The sequence below is a fragment of the Uloborus diversus genome, chromosome 8, assembly GCF_026930045.1.
Source record: "Uloborus diversus isolate 005 chromosome 8, Udiv.v.3.1, whole genome shotgun sequence".
Classification (NCBI taxonomy): Eukaryota; Metazoa; Arthropoda; class Arachnida; order Araneae; family Uloboridae; genus Uloborus; species Uloborus diversus.
The window spans coordinates 52662840-52688148 of record NC_072738.1 but is presented as its reverse complement, the minus strand read 5'-3'; the positions used below and the strand labels follow the sequence as shown (position 1 = coordinate 52688148).

The window sequence follows — 25309 nt, the reverse complement described above, 5'->3', positions numbered from 1 at the left end:
GGAGTTTTTGCCCCCACCCCAATGAGGGTTGTCCCCTCTCTCCGCAAAGAGGATTTTTCCTTGGGCAAATACATAGTTATTAAGGATTTTGTCAAATAGGTTCCTTTGATGCTCAAAAATTCACAAGAGGAATTTTCACGCACTTTTGCGGAGCGGAACCCAATAGAAATTGTTCCCTTACACAAAAATCCAGTACATGTCGAATTTGGTACAGAGGACCTCTGATGCTCAAGAATTCACATAAGGTTTTTTTCTTGACCCCTATGGGAATGCCGCCCTCCACTAGGGTGGTTCAAAAATACATGTTAAAAAAAATTCTCCTATATACCAGAGCACCCCTCACCAGTAACGATAAGTTACCAGAACCAGTAACATTAGATTAGTTAAATTAATTATATTTAAACTAGGCGGAGATGAAAGCCCTAATTCTTCTGCTAACGTTAACAAATCCTTCTCTCGAGCTTAAGATTAAAAAAAAAAACATTATCTTACAACTTCACACAAAACAATTAAAAAAAAAATATGCATCGAACAGACGAGAATTTCATGCTAATGCAAAGTTTATTAATCCAGAGTTTTCTTGTGTTTACGCTTTCGATATTTACGACAATCATCTCACTTTTTAGAGGGAAATAATGAAAACTAACATTATTTTGAGAAGCTCGAGAATACCATTAAGGGACGAAACAATTTCTGTTGCTGAAAGCAATCTAAGACACATCGAATGCGTTAATAAATACTCCTAACAAATTGCCTGTGTTTACCAACAGACACACGTGGAACGTAATGTTTTACCTTTTTCTTTAATTTTGTAAATCACCGCAAGGTAGCGTATTCGAGCGCTGGAGTTGCGAATTGCTTGAGAGCTAAACGTCATCAGGGGCTGTCAATCATTTCCTTCACACATTTGGGACTCGCGCAACGATGATGTCGAACGCAAGCTGAGTGCGGAGTAAGCGAACTACGACTTATTAGACGCAACCTGTCTCGGAGAGGAGAAGCTTTCATTAGGGGTCTCTTCTATTTTTTTTTATTACTCCAATTACTTAATATAGTTTGTTTAATGTATTTTGTTTTTTGAGCGGTTGGTCGTTAGTCTTAACTCTTAAGTTATTTTTAGTAAGTTATTTTTTGCACTTTATGAGCAAATTAGAGAATAAAATGTACTTTCAACTTTTTATTCTATGTTCGAATTTCACATGAAGGCAATGAAGTTACTCGGTTTTTCAGTCCAAAACCATAAGTTATTGACAGAACAGCTGTGACTGCATTTATCGATGTTTTTAACTCGAGAACTCGCGCCGTTATTTGTCACACGAGTGCTCGCGTGGGGTCGAAAACGAACCCAATATTTCTTTCCTTCTTCCTTTTACTTTTTTTTCACAACTTGTATATTTTATTCATTTATTTTTTCATTAACAGATTCACTCTATAATGATTAGGTTTTCATTTCAAATGCAAAGTATTTTTAAATCAGATATGCAGTGCATGAAAAACAAAAAATAGTGTTATCAGTTAAACAATGCATACAATTTAGCAATGTATTTAAGAATATTTTTACTACAAACGTTTTAATAATAATTTCAAAACATATTTCTTCAACTTATTTCCGTTTTTAATTTCCATTGAATTAGCAAAAGTTGTTCAAACCCCATACAGAAAAAATATACATAAAAAGTCCTCATACAATTTGCAGATAATATTTTGATGGTCTTCACATGTATAATTTTTGCACTATACACAATCTGTTGGCATTTTTTGTCTTTACTTCTTGGGCCCAAAGAACCCTTGTATCGACCAGAAACTGTTCGTACCTCATTGTTCAATAGTTTTAATAATAGAATCAACTATTATGACTATTTCTTACGTCATGACACAGACTATGCCATTGAAGTTTTTAGGGGGATTGTTTTGAGGGGTATTTTTCATATTTTTGGGGAGGGGAGGCTTTTGCTATTGGTAGGGGGGTTTCTTTGAGATATTTAGGGGGATGTGCCCTTACTCTTACGGAGGGTGGGTACACCTGTATATGTAAAAAACCAGATTGAAGGTGGCCCTTGTTGTAACAGACCAAGTGATATGTTGATTTTTTCAGTCTGCTTTTTGCATTGTCTTGAATTTGTTATAAGAAATCAGTGACAGCTCGTGCGAGGGGGCCTGGGCCCCCTCACCTTTTTTAGACAATAATTTATAACTTTTTATTTATTTTCCTTTTTTTCTCTTTATTTTGTGTGCGTACTACATGCTTGAAAAAAATTGGATCGTACCGTATTTTCATGCGTATAATTCACGTATTATCTGTTAAGAAAGTGTACAATGAATGAGGTGCGAATTTTGGTCTGCTGCATATTATCTGTGTGTGTGTTTTCTCCCTTAACACCAATGCATTGAACATAATATTAGCAGCAGGATGCCTTCGAGTAATTATCATACTATTATGACAATTTAGAAAAGAAATCATTTTTATTTGATTATTTTTTATATTAAAGTTGAATAAACCTTAAAGGTTATTACTTCTTCATGTTTTTAATTTAGTTGCTAAAATTGTGTATTAAATCAAAACTTCATTCTTTTGCATCATACTATTCACAGATTATATGAAGATTTTTTTTTCTTCAGGTCAATTTTAGAACTTCAATTTTTAAAAAAGTTCCACGGGAGTGTCTCTGAACCTCTTTAATCTGTAAAAATCTCAAAAGTTTGTCAACAATTGCGTTTTTGGAACTGCAATTTCGAAAAATTGGAGGGGGGGGGGGAATTTATTTCTATTTATTTTTCAAAAGAAGAAACGAGTGAGGAAAGTCCCGGAGCTCCATCCTGATCCATGACGTCACTAAATATGGCCTATAACAGTGTTTTTAGGCTTCAATTTCTACAAATTTCCGTGGAGTCCCCTGAAACCGTTCTTTCCTTCAACAACTCCAAATGCTGTCTAAAATTGCGTTGTTAAAACTACAAGTTTCAAAATTGAGAGATTTGATGAGCTAATTAGAGCAATACAATTTATGAGATTTTTTTTCCCATAGTGTGCTCCCCCCCCTGCCCCTTAAAATAATTTTCTAGCTGTGCCACTCCTGTGTGTTGTGATGTATGTACGTGTGTGTATATATATCCTCACAAGATTATTTTTTTAATTCAAAAAATGTCTTCCCATTGTTACACGTAAGTTATTACTTGTTTTGAATTACTGCTCATGTAGTTTTAAAGAAAATGTTAAAAGTTATTTATAATTTGAAGAGAACAAGAAAGTTCATTGTTTTTTTTCTTTATCTGCATAAAAATTCTGAATATGGCTCATGGGCACCAGCAGAATTCATATGCAAAAGGGTACACCCGCATGCTAATTAAAAAAAAAAAAACTAGTTTAATTCATTTCTAGTTTTTTTTTTTTTTTTTTTTTTTTACTTATATATTTTTATTTTATTTATTTCAAAGCGAATACTGTGTGAGATGTATTTTCATCTTTGTTAAAGTTAATTAATTTATAATTTTTACATATTTCTCTGATCACAATATTTTTGCACATTTGTAATTTACCTTTGCTTAAAATAAAATTAATTTTGCTCATTCAAAATAGTATTAGTTATCAAAAGATTAAAAATAATATTACTATTAAAATATTAATTGATATTATTTTTTAAAATTTTTTTATTTATTTTCAAAAGCCTGGGGGTGAAAGTGCCTCCCTTGTAGCCCTTTATCAATGCTTCAAGAGAGGCGTATTGCAGCGCAGGAAAGTTCTGGATATAAACGTAAGGTTAATAATTTTCGTGACCTATTTTGTCACTTTTCTCAGGGGATGAAAGTGCACCAGCCTGCCAGCAATCATGGACATAAACATGATATTAATACCTTTCGTGTTTTACTTGGTAGTTTTGGTATTTTGTAGCTTGTCCTGAGTCTAAAATAACTTTAATTTTATTTGTTAAACATAAATAATTATTTTTAAAAAGTTTAAATATCAAAAAAATATTTTTGAAAATGCAAACACCAACTGTGGGGTGTGCCCCACCCCACCCCCTCGGTTTTGCGGGTTTTCACTTCTTTGGCCCCCATAGTTTTTCAAGGCATGAGCCGCCACTGTAAAAAATAATAGGTTTTAATTCAAATTTTATTAGCAATTTAACTTTTACAGTAGAACCTTGATTATTTGAATTGATAGATACCAGACCATCTTCAGTAAATCGAAATTTCTGGATAAACATTAGGGGGACGGGATATGTTTAGGGAGAAGATGTTTTTAAGCCAAAACTTTGAAAATTGCATTTTTAAAGGTAACTTAAATTTTTTGTTAATGCAATTAAAAAAGGCAACATTTTTTGCTTCACAAATCACATATTTTCTTAAGCAACAAAATTTTGTTCATTTCCTGTGCATTTAATTAATTAGATGCATCATGATCAGTCATTTATGGCAGGAAAGATTTTCTCTTTTTTTTTTAATGGCATTGGCGCTCGTTAGACCAGCCTTGATAATTTTCATACGTTTTTTTTAAATTTACGACTAACAAAAAGTTGCACCCATAGCTCTACAAGTTCTATAATAAAATCACATGGTACGTTTATATTGAACAAATTTCAGAAACTTAATTTGCCAGTGTTATTTTTCATTGAGTAACTTTCATTACTAAGCAACTTTATTTTTCAAAATGATTTTTATGAAGAATGAAGCAATAAATTGAATTCCTCTCCTAAAATAAGTTCTTTTAATTCCTAAATATTAGCAGTTTATCTTTTGTTATAAGGAAAAAAAATTCAGACAACTTTTTTTGACCAAGAACCTGGGGATATATTGGTTCACTTTTAGAAAACCCACAAAAACTTTTAGAACAATTAAAAAAGCAGGTGAAGTTGATAAAAACCCAAATTGTGCTGATTCTTGAAAAAATGTCACAGGTCTGGCATAAATAGCACAAAAGTAGATGTTGATCAATTTTAATTATATTGATGTTTAAACTTTGATTTTTAATTCTAATCACAAAACAACTTCTGTTTGTTACAAATGTTGGACAATATTTATCATTAAAACTAACAGAAGTTGTTTGTCTAATGTAGATCAAGGGACCCCGGGACTGGGGCAGGTTGGTTCACTTCACTAAGTTCTGTTAAAATATTAATGTTAAAGAAGTTAACGAACTAAACCTTTTCTGGGATGATGAGAAATATTCAATGAAACTCATGTTAGAAAATAAAACAACTAATTGAATTTTATGATGAGATAAAAAAAAGAGAGAGAGAAAAGTAAAGAAGCCAACCCATGTGCCCCGACTCCTCCTGTAAACTTGTGTAGGCTGTTCAAGCATTTTGGTAAGGAAAGAGCTCTGTTGAAACAGTTGCCAAATGTAGAGTCTGTAGCATTTTGTAGAGTTCTTAACCAAATTTAGAAAATTAATAAAAAATACCGAATTTAAATAATTATGAAACTTATTTTAGAATACCTGCACCCCCCCCCCCTTAATTTCATCACATTGTAAGTGTGGTCAGCAAACTTTTTTTTTTTAAATGATCTTATTAATGTTAATGTTCAAGTACTTTTGTCTCTTTTATGTCTCACTTTATTTAACATATTACAAAACTAGAAATTCGCCCGTCAAGATACGACATGTGAAAATTGCTTCTACATTTGAACGAAGCCATTGTCTGTTTGGGGGTATTTTGATAGTTGAAATTTTAAGCCTAACTCCAGTGGATTTACCTGAAACTCCTGTAGATAGCGTTCATTGTTGACCACTTTTTCATTTCTTCAATGCCCAGAAAGGAAGGCAATCTGTACTGGTAATGACACCGTCTTACCAGTACAGTCGGATCCCGACTTACACGAGGGATGCGTTCCAAGACTCCTTGCGTAAGTCGAAATTTCGCGTTGTGGAAAAGTGTTGTGTATATGATTTTTTTATTAACATACCCAATCATTTTAGAAATTTTTAAACACCTTTTAAACTGTTTTAGAAAATGTTTTAACTGTATATTACCGTTTCATACATAAAGAGCTGAATTTTAACCATATTAAAAAAAAAAGCATTATTCAACATAAAATACTGTTACGATGCAGAAAATCAATGATCAATGTGAGAGAGAGACAAGCACTGCACTGTAAGATTACTATAAAATAGATACAATAAGTTTCATTTATAACTTAAAAATTGGCGATGATTTTTGCTGCGCAATCTGACCATCGTTCTAATATATTTAAAAACATTAGCTTCGGATTTATTTTTATAACATTTACATCTATGGTAACTCCTCTCTTTCAGGGTCTCTATAATCTACAATACAAGAGCAGATTTCAATTTCATATTGTTTGCATTTTGCAGAAACATTATTCTGCAAGCTTCATATTAAAACTAAGGTCTGGACTTATACAGATTGCCTTCTCTTGAATTTTAGCTATATGTATGAAAGATTTACTCATACCTAGCTTTCGTGCTACTTCAATCCACTTTGTAGTTGTTCAAGCAAATCTTTACCTTTTCTTAAATTGTCGTAAACTTTCGCTTTTTGTTTCTATCTTCAAACTTTAGATGAAACAGTATGCCTAGGTGCCACAATATTTCATCACCTTTCATATTTAGAATAATTAAATGAAAAATGAGAAGTGGTGATATACTTCCAAAGCTATGTTTACAGTGCCGTATGTGTGAACTTGCAGTAGTCAGCGATGCTGAAGGGATGAAAGTACATTCAAGAAGTCAATGTTTGGTAATCAATAACAAAGCAAAAAAATAACATCATGATTCCTTTCCAATTAGTTCGTATTGGGTGCGAAAAATTTGCTTTAGGTCTAAAATTTGTTGCTCTTGAAAAACTCGCGTTATAGCCACTTCGTGTAAGTCGGATCGCGTTGTATTGGTAGTGGACTGTAAAACAGTTCATTTATTGGATCCAGTTCAGCTTTGTCACAAAGTCTTTCCCTGCATTTTGAACATTACCAAGACACATTATCAAATTATCATGACATAGTACGAGTTTCATTGTTGCCGATGTCAGGCGCGTTGCTTGATCATTGGCCAATATATGAAGATATCAAAGTTCAGTCAAAATTTTATCTGAAACAAGACGTTCCGTCCAGTACTAAACGAGCCTACACATTAGAAATGCTTTAAACTAAGCTATTTTGTCTGACATTTAAGTCGGTTCTTTTACAAAAGGCAAATTGATTTTCTTAAGTATTCATATCTATCCCTCCAATAAAAAATTGCAAAATACCAATGCCACTTTCACTTTGCTTTGTAATTCAATTAAATTTATCTTTGCAATTCTATTTTTTAATGTTCTAAAAAGTAAGTGTTCCTTGATGTTTTTTTTTTTTTTCTGCACATGTTTTATTTTATGAAGATAAAACTGAATTCATACAAAATAATCTTTGAGTTGAGTTTAGTGTAATTTAGTTTCAAGAAAAATCTAATGTTATTAAAAATTATTACGTTATCAACATTAAGGTTGACGTTACGAAAAATTTCAAGGTTATGTTTTTTACCTTGACTAAAATTCAAAGTGCCATTAGTATGAATATAGCATGCAGCTAGGTATTTTGAACCAGGATTTCAGAAAACGCGGCAGGCCCGGTTTCAATCCCCTATACGAGCATGGTTAACTCAGCTGTTCATCCCTTGAGTGCAGGGTTGTCAAGGTTTTGAACTCTATGGTAAAAGCCATGGTTTTGACTGTCCTGTCCTAAAGTGTCTAAAACTAAGTGTTTAGACAAAAATTTTTTTTTATTAAGTTTGATTTGTGAGGAATTCATTTTTTTGAAATTTTTGCTAATAGAACAATGCATGTTCTGAGCAATTTGTTTAAACTTATAATCAGTATGTAATCTTAACTGTATCTTTTCTGTTGCAGATTAGTTCAATTTATAGAGCTTCTAGAAGTAGTTCAATTATGAGCGAAGTAAGTTTGTCTGTTTTTATTAACACGCTTTTATTAGCTTCACCTGTATGTGTGTATGTATGTATCTTGTAACGGAATCTTGCCACTGAAATTTCTCCCACTTCCTGCAATCGGATTCTTTTGAAATTTGGCACGCTACCTCAGACCCAATGACAATGCAATATTCTATAATGAAACTAATTTATTAACTATTAATTGTTAGTTTATTGCAATTTTAATCAAAATTTTTGCATAAATCCAACAATGTGAAAAAGAAAAAAAAATTTAAAAAAAAATTAAAAAATGCTTTAAAAAAATAGTTTAAAATATCTCTAAAAACCTTTGCTCAGAGTTTGTACGGGTCATGGAAATCCTGGAAAGTCATGAAAAAAAATAAGCAAATTTCAGACCTGGAAAAGTCATCGAAAATTGAAATTTTCAGTCTAAGTCATGGAAATTTATTTTCAGTCATGAATAAATGTTCTGGGAAAAAATAACAGTAGCTAAAAAGAGTTAGAAATCTTGAGTGATTTAGTATTGCACCATGAAAGCTATTTAAACTGGAAAATTGAACGATCAAAAAACATTGCATCCAAGTTCGTTTCCATCACTCATAAATCTTTATTTTAAAATTTATCAGAGTTTATCTCAATTTGTTGAAGGTTTTGGACAATCTTTAGTCATGCGATAGAATACAGAAATAGGGGAATTCTAATGCTCAAAAACAGTAGTGCCCAATATACGGCTCGCAAAACTAATCCATGCGACCCACTGGTACGTTAAGTGTTATTATTCAAACATGTTCTGGAATTTCTGAACCTATTTATATGCATTTGAAAATGTACAAATAAGTAAACAAGCACATTTAAATCAAAAGATTTATTTACTATGAAATGTTTTTATTTTTATTTTTTTAAAATAAATATCTGGTTTAGAAACATGAATTTACAAAAGAATGTGGCTTTATTTTAAAGAACCAAAAAATTGTCAAGTTGACACTAAAAGGCAATTTTTGAAGCAAATTTATTGAAACTTAGTTATGATTCATTCAACCTTTTCCCCAATCATTATCATTCTGCCTGTTTTTTAAATAATAGTCGACATTTAAGCATCATTCACTGTAGTTTTACTTAGCTTAAACTTATGTGATGAAAACAGGTAAGAAATATTCAGTTTTTTAGGTGTACACTGATATTTTTTCAATCAGGTTTCTATGGCATTCTATGGCATTCACATAGAAGTTTTGCTAATGCTCATTTCCAAAAAAAAAAAAAAAAAAGGCAAGTTTGATATTAAATATTACTATTCTCTTAATGTAACAAGGTCATGAAAATTTTCATGAAGTCATGAAAAAGTCCCGGAAAAGTCATGGAATTTTTTTATCCAAATAGAGTATGAACCCTGTTTGCTGTTTCTGCATCAGGCAAAATTGTTGCAATGTTCCATAATAATTAGAACCTGAATTATAATTGTTTTTAACTAATTTCATGCCAAAATTTAGGTAAGCCTTCAATTGGCAATTCATTGTTGATCAGGCTGTTGTTGAACAATACTTTTATTAAAATGTATCTCAAATTTTCAAAGTAATATAAATCAGGGGCAGACTCCCTCCAGAGGGCGCCAAACTTGGAGTAAAAAAAGGTGCAAAAATATAAAAAAGGTGGAGTAATGGTAAAAGAGGTCGAAAAAAGTAGTAAAAATGTAGAAGGAAAAAAAATTTGGTAAATCAAATCACTGCTGTACTTTTAAAGGTCCTGGTTATTGCAACAGGATACCTTAAAATTTTTTGTACCGATAAAGGGGCTCTATTGCAACTTTGAAATAGCTATTTATTATACATTTTTGACAATTTGTGCTGTATTTATGATTATTTTTGTTCTGTTCATGGTTCAGGATATGATAGATGTTAATGTTTTAAACAGTATTGTTTTCAACTGCATAATATTTATCCATTATTTCATTTATTTAATAGATGAATGCTACTTTTTTTTCCTGTTTAAATTTTTTGAGCTACTTTTTTTGCACCTTTTAAAAAATTCTTATTGCTACTCTTTTATTGCATTATTCCTGTGGCAACACTGCTTGACTGTTTGTAACTTCTATCATTCTGAAAGATAACATTTTACTTTTCTTTGAATTCAGTATAGTCTCTTCCTTGAATCAAGATCTGTTAAAACTTGATTAGAACTTGTACCAAAATTTAACAATATTGTATAGTGTTAAGAGGGCTACACCTCCAGCTACACAACTTAATTTAGAGACCTTCTCCCACTATTTCGTCTTTTAAATGTGTTGTCAAAAGTGTATACATCGACTGCTCATTCATTTTGTAAACCCCATCCTTATATATTATTTCTGTAGCCTGTTTTTGGTTTCTACGCGAGATTTTCCTCAATTCTTGATTGATTTCATTGATTTACACCTTATTTTAAAGCTTATCGTGCTGGCTACTGACGAAAAATAGACACACGGTCTAAAAATTATATTTTTCCGCCAAAAAACCTGTTCTGAAGAACCAGAATGTGGTTTTTGGTTAAATTTATAACTTTAACTTGCACGGTAACCGACAGAGCTGAATAACTTGATCAGCAGAAGGTACCAGGAGAATAAGTGTTCGGGCCCACGTCTGGACAATCTGCATCAAAAAAATTAGAGAAATGTCGCGCATTACATGAACACTTAACGAAGTGAATAACAAATATGAGGGAATAGAATAAATGAAAAGGATAGGCTACTTACTGTTATGAAAACTTGCTGTAAAATTGTGCTAAATTACTTTTTAATTGTAAGGTTTTATTTGTTTTTAAAGTTTTGGCTCCAGTAAGAAAATTAAAGCATAATGTAAACGAAAGTATAAGTATCAGGTTTAAGATTTCAAACTACAATGGAATTATTTTTTGTTCAGAAAAAAATAATAAATCGTATATTGAAATATAGATTCTTCTGATGAGTTTTTGACACTTTGTACAAATAAAAAAAATTACTACCTCAATTTAAAGGGTAAACTACATTTTTTTCTTCTTTTTGTAAAAAACAAATAGCCTATCACATTTTTACTACATTCGAAAAGTTACGCTTAAAAAAGAGCTTAGTTCAAATTATTTTGTATTTTAACCGTGCTGTTAAATGTTGAACACGTGCTGCCATCTAAGTTATAACGGTTCAAGCAGCCTGCGGTAACAAATTATAAAAATTTTCAAAAATAAAAACATTTCTCTTCAATATCTTATCTTATGTTTTGTTCCCCTCTCATTTTAAAACTTATCAGGCTGGCTAATGACGAAAAATAGACTTACGGTCGAAAAATCAAGTTTTCGGAAACGCCCTTTGCTGTTTCAAAACCTTGATGTGCAGCCTGAAGTTCTTATGCAGATTTTTTTTTCTCTTTTTTAAGCAAAGTTCTAATACAATTTTCCAATTTTTACGCCGCTTTCGGCAAGAAAAAAAAACCTGTGTGTGTGTGTTGATTTTTTTTTCCCTTTTTTTTAAAAATAAAGCTTAAAAGCCCTGTACTTAGTTGTTCGGTTAAATTGATAAGTTTTTTTTTCGGTAGAGCGTTCAGCTATAAACTAACTGAACTTCGGGGAAATTCGAGCTGTCCAACATAATATCAAATTTTGATTAATATTACACATTACATGAACTCATAACATACAACAGATGACACACGTAATTAAATAAATGCAATGGGAATGCTACTTGGTGTTTCGACTAATTTATGCCGGCTACAGTACTCATTCGGATAAGTTGACTGTTAATCGAAGGGTGTTCTTCCATTTTTTTAAGTTTTGACTCTGTCCAGACCACTAAGCATAATGTAAGCATAAAAAAGTATTAGATTTACCTCAAGGGAATCCTTTTTGTGCAGAAAAACATTTTCATTGTATGCTGAAATGTAGAATTTTCTAATAGCAGTGTTCGACCTTTTGTACAAATGAAAAAATACTACGCCAAATTGAAACTACGTGCTTTACCCAGTAAACATTTAATTTTTTATTTGAATACGATATAAAACATTAAAATTATTATCAACTTCATTAGTAAGAAATCGTTTTCTACTCCTCTGCTTTCGGCTGAAAAAAAAAACATTTTGTCTACGTTCGAAAAATTACACTTAAAAAACGGATTCAGTTCAACTGGTTTTGGTTTTGAATTTTAAGTGTTCGATTAAAAGAAAAACAAGTGCGGGCTTTTAAGCCGTACAGGTTAAAGAAGCCTGCTATGGGAAATTGTTGAATATTTAAAAATAAAAACACTTATTTTTTCAACCGAATTTATTGCTTCTCTAGAATGTCTGTTTCAATCGCTACGTGGAATCTTCCTCATTCTTTAATCAAATTCCATGTTTTACGAATAATTTTAAATCGTATCATGCTGGCTAATGACAAAACATAGACGCATGATCTTATTATATTTTTTTCGGCGAAAAACTTTTTTACTGTGTTTTATTACGCATTCCTTCAATGAATAGCATTCGAAAAGGAAGGCGCAATTGCTAGGTTTTTTGGAGTGTCATACTATTAATCAGAATGGCCCTAGTTCGAATCCGTGCCAATAAATATCTCTTGAATGTTTCTTTCTTTCCCGTCAGATGCTCACATGGGCAGGACTGTATTTGCCACAACCTGTTTTTTCACATGCACAATTATTGCTTTTTCACGAATCACTACTTACCCACACTTTTAATGATATTTATATTTGCATTGAAAATACGTACAACCAAAAGGTGAGCGATGATCAAATTATCACAACGTTGTATTTAACGAGGTTTTGTTATTGATGTCTTTAAATTACATGCCTTCTCTTCTGTGCTTACTTTTTTTCGGTTCTTCATAATGTTCTTCCTTTGAAATTTTTAAAGAGCGAAATTCCTTATGAAACGATTCGAACCACTGTGCGGAGTTCCGCACGGGTCGACTAGTAGCTCCTAATTGAATATGAAGGAAGCATTTCACAGACAGTTTGGTTTTTGTTGCTCAAAATGTTTGGGGGAAAATATTGTAATGAAACTCAAATCCCAGGTAAAGAATGTAAATTAGAGCTTTTCCTTGAACCAAGTCATAAGATTTATCACACTAATCCTGATAAATCTTAACCCATGATAAACCTGACTTAGGTTTGTGTGAGTTTAGTACATTTATTTTATATTATGCAAATTTTTCAGCTACTTCATTAAGAAAACTGAGCAATCAAAGCGTTTAGCACAATTAAGATACTGAGAAGCAAAGGGATGCAAGTGGGAAAATTAAAAATTTGGAGATAACCAGCACACATGCTAGGTGAACCCCTCTTCTGTCTTGGGGTAAGAGGTTGTACTAGTAGCCCTGGTAGGTGCTGCTGTGCAGCATGATTTAGAAAAAATTTCAATGAAAGCATACGTAGGATCTGATCTTTAAACGCATTTTACTCAAAACTTAAAATAGTCCACTTGCATCTCTTTGCTTCTCACTGCCTCATTTGTCTTCAACTTAAAAAAAAGAAAGTTAAAGTTTTTTTTTAAGAGATTGATACAAAATCCCCAGAAGCTCAAAATATAATAATATTTGCAAAAATGATCCCAAATCCGAGGTATTTTTTATCACTTTTTTAATTTTCCCTAAAATTTGCATGAATTTCTTTTTAAAGCAAATTTTAGTTCATTAATTGAAAGATAGCTTTGCTGTGTCTTTTCATTGGTGAAGTTACTGCTGGAAAAAGAAATCTTCTTTTATGATTTTCTTTCTTACTAAGGTTTGTCCTATTGTTGAGGTATGATTATATCGTTCACACTAAGAACCCTATGTTCCTTTTGTTCCAGGCAAGTGGTAGTGGAGCAAATGGTCAGTCACCTTCCAGACACCAACCAGAAGAACCTCCCAGGTGAGTTAGATCTATTTCAAACAAATCTAAGAAGGTTCTTCTGCCTTTTATAGGAGTTTAGTACGACCTCATTTGGAATATGCATTCAGTTTTGGTCGCCTTATCTGAAGAAAGATATTTCTGTATTGGAATGGGTTCAAAGAAGGGTAACTAGACTAGTAAGGGGACTTTCAGATTTAGATTATGATACCAGACTTAATAAGCTTAATATATATAGCCTGGAGCAAAAGAGAGTCAGAGGGGACATGATTCAGTTGTTTAAATTTATCAAAATGAACTATGTTAATGGATTAAATTTTTGCACGGAAAGAAGGACAAGAGGTCATTGTTTTAAGCTATTTAAATCTCAGGCTAATGTTGGCATTAGGAAAAATTACTACTTTAGTAGGGTCATGGGCAGTTTGCACTTGGAACAGCTTACCGGAAGAGGCAGTACTGAGCAAGGGCTTGTATAGCTTTGAGACGGCTATTAATCTTCAATGGGGGCTAATAAATTGACTAGGACCAGCCTAACTGGGGCCAGAACCTGTTGCTGGTCATCACATTTGTATTGTATTTGACTAATAGACCCTAGTTCGGTCGCAATGGGGGTCCAAAGTTGCTAGTTAGCTCATGAAAGATGATGGGAGTTTTCCTTTGAAATTAAACATTTTACTCTTTTCTTGCAATTGCATTGCAGTTAGAGCCATCTGAATGATTTCACATGGAGTAACCCCCCCCCCTTCCCAGATTGCACTGACAAGAGATGCTGAATGTGTTGGGAGCAAATATTGCGTTAGAGTTTCAAATTCCAATGAATTGCAATTCTGGGATCCTGGAAACCAATTACATGCCACAAAAATCTTGAGGTCATGAATCTGGGTACCTAAACTTCTCAATTTAGGTAAATTTGTCCTAGATATGAACCCAGGTAAAATATTTTAAGCGTATATGCTTTAGCTCGGCTGTAAGGAGGATTTAAATTTGCTTGTTTGGCTTCAGAACTGCAATAGCGGTTTCTTTGGAATTTGAAGCTTTGGCTCAATATTTGCTTTCCTAGCATCTTTCCCGTCTCCTTTTAGTTCACCGTTAGGGGCGGGGGAATTCAGTTAGATGATACTGCAATGCAATATCAAGAAAAGGGTAAAAAATCTTAATTCCAAAGGGAAAATCAATGCTTTTTTGGAGTTAACTAGCAAATTTCGACCCCCATTGCGGCTGAACTAGGGCCTATGAAGTCAATCCGCTTTACCTGGGTTCCTATCTTACACAAAGTGATCTAAATCCAAAATTTTGTGCAGATCCGTCACCCTCAAGATTGTGCCGTTTGTTAGTGAGTAATGGTTTTCTGACTCTGGGGACAAATAGCTTTTTTAGCATTGATACCACCTAGCTTTTAAAAAGCAGTTTTTAAGTTGATATTTCTGAAAAGAATTTAGTTTCAACTGAGTTTTTTGGAAAATAACTCTAATTTAGAGTGAATATGTTAAAAATCCACATTAAAATTCATTTGTTATCATAAGTTGAATTTCGTAAATCGGTAAGCAATCTATGCACTTCTAAAGGAGACAAAACCAGACATCCTTAACTTGGGCGTGCATTTTAAGTTGCAAAAAAGTCTTAGTGTCCTTTACATCACTTGCTTCACTTGTCTGTTGTCATTTTAGTTATTCTTACATTTGAGGCAGTGAGAAGCAAAGAGATGGATATAAGTGGACATTTTCAAGTTTTGAGTAAAATGCCTTTAAAGTTCACGTCCTAGGTAGGCTTTCATTCAACTTTTTACTAAACCCAGCTGTACAGCAGCAACTTCCAGGGCTACTAGTACCATCTCTTGGCCCAAGACAGAGGAGGGGTTCACCTACCACGTGTACTGGTTATCTCCAAATTTTTAATTTTGCCACTTACATTCCTTTGCTTCTCACTGCCTCATTTGAAAAACTGCTGCTTTTACAACAAAATGCTATGATCCGAATATACCTTCTGCCGCGAAAACAGCGAAATAGAATCATTGGATACCACATGACGAGGGAGGAGTCAAGTGCTTTCTCCAGAGCTTCCCCCAGAATTAAAAAAGGGCAGGGTGCTGTTTTTCAAAAAAAGGGCACTTTTTTGAGAAAAGGGCACTTTTTCGAAACTAAAAGGCATGTTAATTATAGCTTCAAAGCATCAGTGGATATAGTCGTAGGATATTACTGTTATTCCTGGGTTCAAATGTCTTACTGTCGCAACAAAAAAAACTTTGAAACATTTATGAATTACTTCGTAGGACATTTGAATAGTTTATAATCATTTTCAAAGGAGGCGATTGGGACTAAAAATTGGGGAAGGGGGGGGGGGTAACAGGGGGGGTTAAAAAAAGAAAGCAACTAAAAGCCATAGGATTTTTAGCATCTGCAAGAAAAAGGAGAGAAAACAGTACAAAATTTTGCTAAGGCTGGTTTTGAGAGCATGTGAGTGGTAATTGATGCAAATCTAACAGCTTAACTCACGTTTCTCTTAAGATTTTGATGAATTATGCACATAATAACTTTCCCCAACGACACACTTTAACATGAATTAGACTTACATTAGTTACCACAAAGTACTTTGAGATGTCACAAAAATTTGGTAACAATTTCATTAAGCAAGAATGGCTTGTTTATGTAAAACAATTGATTTACTAATATCTAAACAATGAATATATAAAGTAAAAGTTTCTGCTTGTGGCTAAATAATGTTTTGTAAGCAGATATACATAAGTAAAACAAATTATTATAATCTGAAAATTTGGACATTCTGCTTTTTTTTTTTTTAAAATAATTTCTAGTTTTGATTTCTAAATTGGAAAACAAAGAATGAACTATAAAAGGGGGAGGGGGCGGAAAACTAATTCTTTCAGCTGTTACTAGCTGTAACTTAAGACTTTTAAATCCAAAAGTAATAATTGCTCTTGGAGTAACCACCACCATAAGGAAACAAAAACCAATAAACAGCACCAGTTTCAAAGCACTTAGTATTTATTTTCAATAATTAAAAGTCATTTGTTTTCATTTGAAATGTCAAAAATCATCCACATTTGACTTTTACATGCTGAATTCTTTTTATTTTTGTGATATTTTTGCGTTTCTTTTGATGCCACGTGTCACGCGAAATATTAGCGTTTTGTTGTTAATCTGCAGCAATCTTTTAGCATCTGCTTTCAGTTTTCGATATTTCTTATTATTTTTTGAGTAGTACACAATATGAAGAAAACTGAGCAAAAATACAAACGTATTTTTCGGATAAAAAAATTATCGGCGTGCGTATAAAGCATTATAATAAAACAGAGCACATTATCCGCTAAAACAGCTGTTTCAGCAAATAATCGTGATTTTGATTAATTTAAACTGAAATAAAATTTAAGAAAAAAAAAGATTAAATTCGCAGCGCAGGAAAAAAAAAACGGAAAAAAAAATGGCGCGGATTTTAGGTTGGTGGATTTGTGGCGCTCCATTGCATCTACTTAATTCCAATCCAAAATGGAAAAGCACTATTAAAAATATGAATTTGTTTGAAAGATTATAAAATGCAGGGCTAACTTAACGTTGATCTGGCTGGAAGAGAAGTAGAGTTTTCTTAACATACATGTCAATTGGACAAAGAAACACTTCCCTTGTCATGAAGCGATAAGGAGGAAGGATGACAGCCAGTATTCTTCGCTACAGCCCTTCATTATTAAATAAAGGGCGATGGGAAGCCTGAGGCAAGGAGCAAGGAAGTGATTCTGAGAATTCAGCAGTGGCTTATCAGTAGTGTTCCCAAAAGTGAAAGGTCCTTGGAAGAACATTGTTAAGTCTCTAGAATGCCCAGTAGGCCACTTTTTATCCCTTGTGGTAACTGATAATGTAAGGCATGCTTTTCTAATAGTCAGCTCAATGGCAATCCTAGTTAAGAGGCGAGGGGGAGGAGTGGATGTCCGCTGTTTTCACTTAGAAGAAAGTCATTGTGGGAAAATAATGGAAAGGGACACTGGCTCCTTCCTTTTTCTAGTAAAAATCTTAAATCCAAAGGATGCCAGTTCATGAGCAAAAAGGCAATTAGGGCGCCGTTTTACCGATAAAACGGCAAGTTGGGCGCGTTCTAAGAATCAAAGGGCAAGTTGGGCGCTGCGCCCTCCCGCCCAATCCTGGGGGAGGGTCTGTTTCTCATAGAAAACAGACAATACTTCCTTTGAATTTCAAAAAAAAAAAAAACAATGCTGTGAAATTACCAGGTGAAAAGTTATAAGCATTTTTAGGTAATGAAACTTCAACATTAAATGGGAAATCTCTCTTTCACAGGAAGCGTCGTGTGTTGCCCCCTCTGGAGACTTACGGAGACGGGGGCACGGAGTTGCACCGGGCCGCTCGTGAGGGGGATTCTCAGAGAGTGAGGGAGCTGCTGAGTCTGGGTTACGATACTCGTGCGACGGATCGATACGGACGGACGCCCCTCCACACTGCTGTGTACTCCCTTGCAATGCCAACAGTGGAGATCCTTGCCGATGTGGACGCAACGAACGAAGTGAGGGACCGCGAGGGGCGCACCCCTTTGCATCTGGCTGCATCTTCTTTATACCTGCCCGTGCTGTGGAAGCTGCTGTCTGCCGGAGCGAACACGCGAGTGCAGGACAAGTTCAGAGGTGTGAAAATCCTCGTATGAATAATAGCCGATGATAGAGTAACCCGCGTGTTTCACCAATGAAACTCGCGCCACGGCATGATCATTTGATAGTATGATTTGGTAATGTTTGACATGCAGGGAATTGCTTTATTGTGACAAGGCTGAACTCGATCCGGTGACTTAACTATTTTACTGGTACGACTGTGTCATTTCAGGGGGATGAAGAAACAAAAAAATGGTGAACAATGACCGCTATCTATTGGAGTTAAGAGTAATCCACTTAAGTTTGGGTTGAAACTTAAAACTACCAAAATATCGCCAAACAGGCAATGGCTGTGTTCAAATGTAGAAGCAAATTTTCGCCGTCATACCATGACGGCCGACTTTCTAGTTATTAGAATAATTGAGGCAGTGACAAGCAAAGGAATGCAAGCGGCAAAATAAAAAATTTGGAGATAGCTAGTACAAATGATAGGTGAACCCCTCCTCTGTGTTGGGGCAAGAGATGGTACTAGTAGCTCTGGCACGTGCTGCTGTACAGAATGATTTAGAAAAAAATTCAATGAGAGCCTACCTAGGATATTATCTTTATACGCGTTTTGCTCGAAACTTGAAAATGTCCACTTGCATCCCTTTGATTCTCACTGCATAAATTGTGTTTTTCTCATTTTTTCTTGAATAATTTTGTATATACTTGAAATAATTTATGAAAGGTAATTTATTTTGTTGTTCCAGTCCATATTTCATTCTTTTTGAGTAGTTTTGGGGACATTGGTTTGTTAAATGTTGGCATTTTTAGGAAAGAAAAATATTGGATTCAAAGTAATGAAATTGTTTGCGTTGCATAATGAATTAACAATCGAATTTCAAACAAAATTTTAAAATTATCTGCTTGCTGCGCAAGTAATTTATTTTTTTCCCCTTGAGTTGGTAGCAGTTTCATTTCACCCTTTAAACAATTCTTTACGCAGCTTTAATGCATTTAAAATTTGTAACTTTTTTTACTTCCTTCTACAAAAAAGGAAGTATTGTATTTGCAAAAAAATTTTCACTCAAAATTCGGCCTTAATTTCCATTTTTCTCATCCCCGAATGAAGGTTGAGTTTTTTTTTCAACCCGACCATACATGGATATATGCTTAGGAATGTATAGACGCTCATAATATCCATTTTAACGACCCCTCGAATTAATTACAACATTTTTCTCGTGACGTCCGTATGTACGTATGTATGTGCGCATGTGTGTATGTACATATGTATCTCACATAACTCAAAAACCATTTTTGACATTCCCCGAGTCAATTACAACGATTTTTTTCGTGACGTATGTATGTATGTATGTATGTGCGGATATATGTCGCATAACTCAAGTACTCCTAGAAAGTTGAAATGTGGTACGTAGACTCCAAGTGGGGTTTGGTTGTGCGCCTCCCCTTTTGGTTGCATTCGGGTGTTTCTAAAGGGGTCTTTTGCCCCTTTTGGGGGGGGGGAATCATTGTTAATTTCGATGTAAACTCAAGTGGTGTTATAATTTGGTGGACCCTTGGCGATATATCGCCAGTCTTTTGGTCGCCAACTTGGCGACAAATTTGGCGAGTTTTTTTTCCTAACCTGTTTCAATTTGGCCACTGTTGGTGATATTTAGAGAGTAAACTATTGAGTCTCATTAAAATTGCCAATAATGGGAAAATGACATTAAAATTGGAGTAAACGGAAGTCATGTGATGCACACATCAGTTCGTTTTCTTTTGTGAAAAGATTTTTGCATCATTATGTGTGACACGAGTGATCTTTTTCCTAGAAAACTAGCTGTGACAAAGAGCCTCATCCAAGAAAATCTCTACACACAACAAGAAATCACTATTAAATATTTTGTAACCATCTGTGTGTAGAATAAAAAGATTTTTGGATTTCAAGCGTGAAAATATAAATTGGTGAGTAGAGAAAACCTCCAGATATGAGCCCAGTAGGAAATATTTGAACCATTGTAAAGAAAATTGTATAGAAAGAGAACTTCAATAACGTGAATAGTCTGACAGAAGGACTCGTCAAAATTTTGCACCATGACGAGGAAACACAAATAAATTGCCAAAAACTTATAAAAAGTATGACAAGAGTATTCACATCTATAAACTAATAACATAAAGCTGAAGAGTTTGTTTGAACTCGCTAATCTCAGGAGCTACTGGTTCAAATTGAAAAATTATTTTTGTGTTGAATAGTCCATTTAGTGAGGAAGGCTATAGACTATTTTTTTTTTTAAATCAGATTGACCCAAATAATCAAAAATTAAATGTTTATTTAATTGTTTAGTTCTATGAAGGTTTAATAGATGGCAGGGTAAGTTGAGTTCTATGAATTCCTGATAGCTGGCATATTAAGTTTAGTTCTATGTAACTCATCGAGAGGGCGCTGCCCTACAGGGTCGATAGCTGGGAGGAACTAGACTCATGGTCCTATTGTGGGACTGTTATGGTCAGCAAACTGATTTTTGAATGCATTTTTTTTTTAGATATTCAGGTACATAATTTGATTTTGTAGGATATTTTTATTGGTTTTGTTTTCCTTACTTCTTCAACGATTGTTTTTGTTCTTATAGTTGAAGATAGTTACTTATCTAACCAGGAAACATCACGAGTTCAGTAATCATGAAAAAAGTTAAAAATGGTCGCATTCGAAAGAGTATCTTTAGAAAAAAATTTGACCCAAATATTGTGTGCCCTCGTCCTTTTGTTTTTGAGATATGGGGGGTCAAAGTCTGTCGAAATCTTACGAAAATTCGCCAAATTTAAAGACTTGGCAAGAAATGGAAAATACCACGTGATTTCATCGCCTGCGTCTAGCAAGACTCTCATTTCCATTTCTGGTCATCTGCAAAGCGCGTAAACGATGTTTCGAATTAATCCTTTACTTGTGTGGGTAAAATTAAAAAGTAACTATGAAGCCTGTGAAATGGAAACTAGAGAGCTTTATCCAGAGGAGCTACAACTTTATAACGAAATTGAACGTAGGATTTAACTTTGTAATCGTGATAATAATGCATTTCAGAATTTAAGTGCATTTCAAGTGTGTTTTACTTAACTAATTTAAGTTTGTACTCTTGTAATGAAATGTGTTGTAATTAATAATTATGTACGAGAATTAATATGAATAAGTAAAAAAACATGCTTATTAAAGCTTATATATTGAAAATAAAATGGATAGTTTTTGATGTTGAAAGAACATGATCATGGATTGTAGTATCCCAGCTCTTATTTATTTTTTCAAAAGTTATTATCATTCATGAAGTTTTATTGTCTGACCACTGCTAGCGAAAATGTTTAATTTAAAATCGAAAAAAATAATAATTAAAAAAAAGAAAACAACGGATAGTAAATGTCAAAAATTTGCACAGCAAAATTAACGATGTCGGAAATTTCTTCATAACAGATTCTTATCAAAAATTTTATAGTCGACGTTCATTACAACAACCCCTGTAGTACGAAAAAGTCTGTCACTGTAACTGAAAGTCGCTATAACGTAAATGCACATCATATTGCATGTTATTTAGTCATTTTTAAAAATACTGAAGTTACTTTTACCAATTATGTTTCACGTTAAAAGGGAATTCAAATACGAGCAAAATAAAAATTAATACAGCTTTATTTTTTATTTGACTCGTTAGAGGGTTTACACATAACTTGAAAACGATACACATAACGAAAAACACACTGGAAATAACTGACAGAAATCGTGTTTTTTTTATTTGAGAACATGGTTTGAAATCTTTAAAAATGTCGTTTTCTTCGTATTTAGATACTGTTGAAGACTTCAAATTTACGACTTTTCAAAAAAAAAAAAAAGACTTTAAAGTGTGTTTACCGTTTCTCTACGGTTATCATATTTTTTTCAAAACAGTTTCATCATCGAAAAAACTCTTTCAGTGGAAATATTTCACCCGCAGAAGCATAAATGTTTTAAACATCAGTTTTTTAACAGTCTTAAGAATAACAAAAAATTCCATTGTTTTTACAGTAAAATAAAACAAATATTTCGGGCTGTGGCGTTTTCCCCTATACAGTTGCACGTTAATATCCCGGAACACAAGCCCCAAAAAATTTCAATGCCGCAGTCTGTGCCACGACACCCCGCGCCATGGTAGTCACCCCGAGTAAAGAATTAATGCGATATTTCTCACGCGCTTTGGTGATGACCAAATATGGAAGTGAAATGTCTTGTCAGATGCAGATGTTGAATTCGCGCTGTACCTTCCATTTCTGAGCAAAACTCGCTAAATTTGGCGACTTTACTAAAAATTTCGGCAATTTTTAAGACATCATATGTCGATAACGTGGTCACGAGGGCACGTAGTTTCAGTGCCATAAACATGTTTTCCAATGCTCTTTCAAATGCCACCAATTTGGAATTTTTTTGAATTTCCTTGATCGTGATGTTTCCTGGTAAGTAAATAATTCGATTTGGCGTATTATTCAATTATGATTGTTCTTCATAACGATTTTCTTATAGTATTGTTTATTTGACGTAACATTTTAAATTGCAGAAAAAAAAACCCCGCTGCACTTGCTAAAGTGCAGGGTTACAGTAGCGTGGTTGCTTGGCGCGTTAAGCAATGAATTATACAGTTGAAGGATTATTTTGAGTTTTAAAGCTGCTGTTAATCTTTTGGCAAATAGTTTAAAGTACCAAGGAGACTTTAACAGGTTTTTTTATTGAAAAGGTGTGCACACATTTTAGTTGAAGAAAAATTATTATTTCACATCAAGTGAGGGGGCAGGGAGCATAGATTTTTTTTTATGCAACGGACTTCCTTTAAATCCTTAGCATGGGCATTGCCGTGCGGGTACTGCTAGTCTTTAATAAAAAACAAGGGGATGCACTCTCAATATTACATGTATCAATATTTTAAGAATAAAATATTATTTCCTTAACATAACAAGAATTTATTAAAATTTCACAATTATTCTAATAATTTTCACGTCTGTATTTAGACACACCCCTGCACACTGCTCTCTATGCCGGATGGGAGGCTGGGGCAGAGCTGCTGGCGGATGCGGACGCATTGAACGGAATACGGAACGCGTCTGGGCGCTCCCCCTTGGATCTCGCTGAGGACGAAGGATTCGTAGGGGTAATCCGAAAGCTGCTCACTGCAGGAGACGACACGCACCTGGAAGACGGAAGTGGACGGACGCCCATACACTGCACACCCTTGTACCTCGCCGTCAAGAAGGGATGCGTCCGATCAGCGAGGAAGCTATTGTGGGGTGACGCACCTCTCGACTATGAGGAAGATGTCCGATTTCCCCTGACTGCAGCTCTGGCGGGAGGAAAGGATGAGGTGGCGGGCGAAATCCTCGCTCGGTGTGCCTGGACGGACATTGCCGTGAACTGGGAAGCGATGAATCTGCCGCCGGACCGGCAAGAGCGCGGCATCCGTCTACTCTCGGAATGCGAGGAGGAGATCCGGAGAATGCGTGAGGTCCGGATAGAGGGATCGAGCGTGTCTTTCTATGAGGTTGCGACGCGGCACGCCTGCCGGACCGCCCCTCGTCTGCGAGTAGACGTCATCGCCCTGGCCGTGCGCAGCGTTGGTCGGAACTTCCCCGCATATGCCGACCGGATCGTCCTCAAGCTGAGGGAAGTGGAGAGGAGGAAGGTCCTTGCCGACCGATGCCGGGAGGTCTTCTCCCTCCTGCGTCCTCCCCTGCCCGCAATGTGCACGGACGTCATCTTCTCTTGTCTGAGTGATCAAGACATGCGTAACTTCGCCTGTGCCATGGAAAGCCTGATGACTCGCGTTAAAGGGGAAAAAAGCAGAACCAAGTTCTGATTGGTGCTCCATAAGCTTTGAGTTGCAGCAGATGCGGAATCTTGTTTTTTGTTGCAAACTCCGTCAAGGAACGAGAGCGTCATTCCATATTTCGATCGGAGTAGGCGGATGAGGTCAGCGACTTTTTCCGTCGCTCGTCAAAGTCGACGCGTTTCAGATGATGCAGATTCCTTATTTGCGTTACAAACTCCGTCTAGGAATGCGAGTGTCATTCCGTATTTGGATTTGAGTCGGCAGATGAATTCGGCGACTTTCTCGCCAAAGTCGACGCATTTCAGATGATGGGGATTCTTGTTTTTCGTTACGAACTCCATCAAGGGATGAGAGCATCCTTCCGTATTTCGATTAGAGTCGGCGATGAGGTCAGCGACTTTCTCCGTTGCTCGCCAAAGTCGACACGTTTCAGATGATGCGGATTCTTGTTTTTCCTTACGAACTCCGTCAAGGAATGAGAGCGTTATTCCGTATTTCGATTGGAGTCGGCAGATGAGGTCAGCGACTTTCTCTGTCGCTCGTCAAAGTCCAAGCATTTCAGATGATGCAGATTCTTGTTTTTCATTACGAACTCCGTCAATGAATGCGAGCGGAATTCCGTATTTCGATTGGGGTCGGCGGATGAGGTCAGCGACTTTCTCCGTCGCTCGCCAAAGTCGACGCATTTTAGATGATGCGGATTCTTGTTCTTTGTTACTCACTCCGTCAAGGAATGCAAGAGTCATTCTGTATTTCGATTGGAGTCGGCAGATGAGTTCGGCGACTTTCTCTGTGGCTCGCCAAAGTCGACGCGTTTCAGATCAAATAGTGCATACTAATAGTGTGTACTGTGACCTGGTGTAACTTTATTTTGACTTTCTGTTCACAGGAGACTTTCCGAGTGACGCCAAGTTTGTTTCATTAAAAAAATAGTTTTGAATTTGCTGGAATATATGTTTTCATACATGCAAAAATTTGTTATGTATCGTTGTCTGATTATACGTCGCATAAGAAAAGAAATTAATTTTATTTGTCAATATTTTTCAATTCTCTCAGTGTTATCATGAGAAAAATAAACTGAGCTGAAATAATTCATTTGTAGTCTCATGGTGTAATTAATTTTTTTAAAACTTCGTTTTTGTTTAGATAATAGTGTTTATAACGATAGTGTCAGTGCA

The 25309-nt window shown here is 34.8% G+C and overlaps 1 protein-coding gene across 1 annotated transcript; it reads left to right on the top strand.

Annotated features, from left to right (window-relative positions):
* Positions 1–1093: 1093 nt before the first annotated feature.
* On the top strand, positions 1094–25085 carry LOC129227771 (serine/threonine-protein phosphatase 6 regulatory ankyrin repeat subunit C-like). Its single transcript, XM_054862378.1, has 5 exons — positions 1094–1119; positions 7842–7889; positions 13666–13727; positions 18008–18348; positions 23317–25085. The coding sequence occupies exons 2-5, from the start codon at positions 7881–7883 to the stop codon at positions 24156–24158; spliced, it is 1254 nt and encodes a 417-aa protein (XP_054718353.1). The 5' UTR covers positions 1094–1119; positions 7842–7880; the 3' UTR covers positions 24159–25085.
* The last annotated feature ends 224 nt before the right edge of the window (positions 25086–25309 follow it).

What these genes read in the sequence shown, in the direction of transcription:
- LOC129227771 (XM_054862378.1), top strand. An exon ending in CAACCAGAAGAACCTCCCAG is followed by an intron (nt 13,728 to 18,007) that starts GTGAGTTAGATC and finishes TCTCTTTCACAG; the next exon opens with GAAGCGTCGTGTGTTGCCCC. An exon ending in AGTGCAGGACAAGTTCAGAG is followed by an intron (nt 18,349 to 23,316) that starts GTGTGAAAATCC and finishes GTCTGTATTTAG; the next exon opens with ACACACCCCTGCACACTGCT.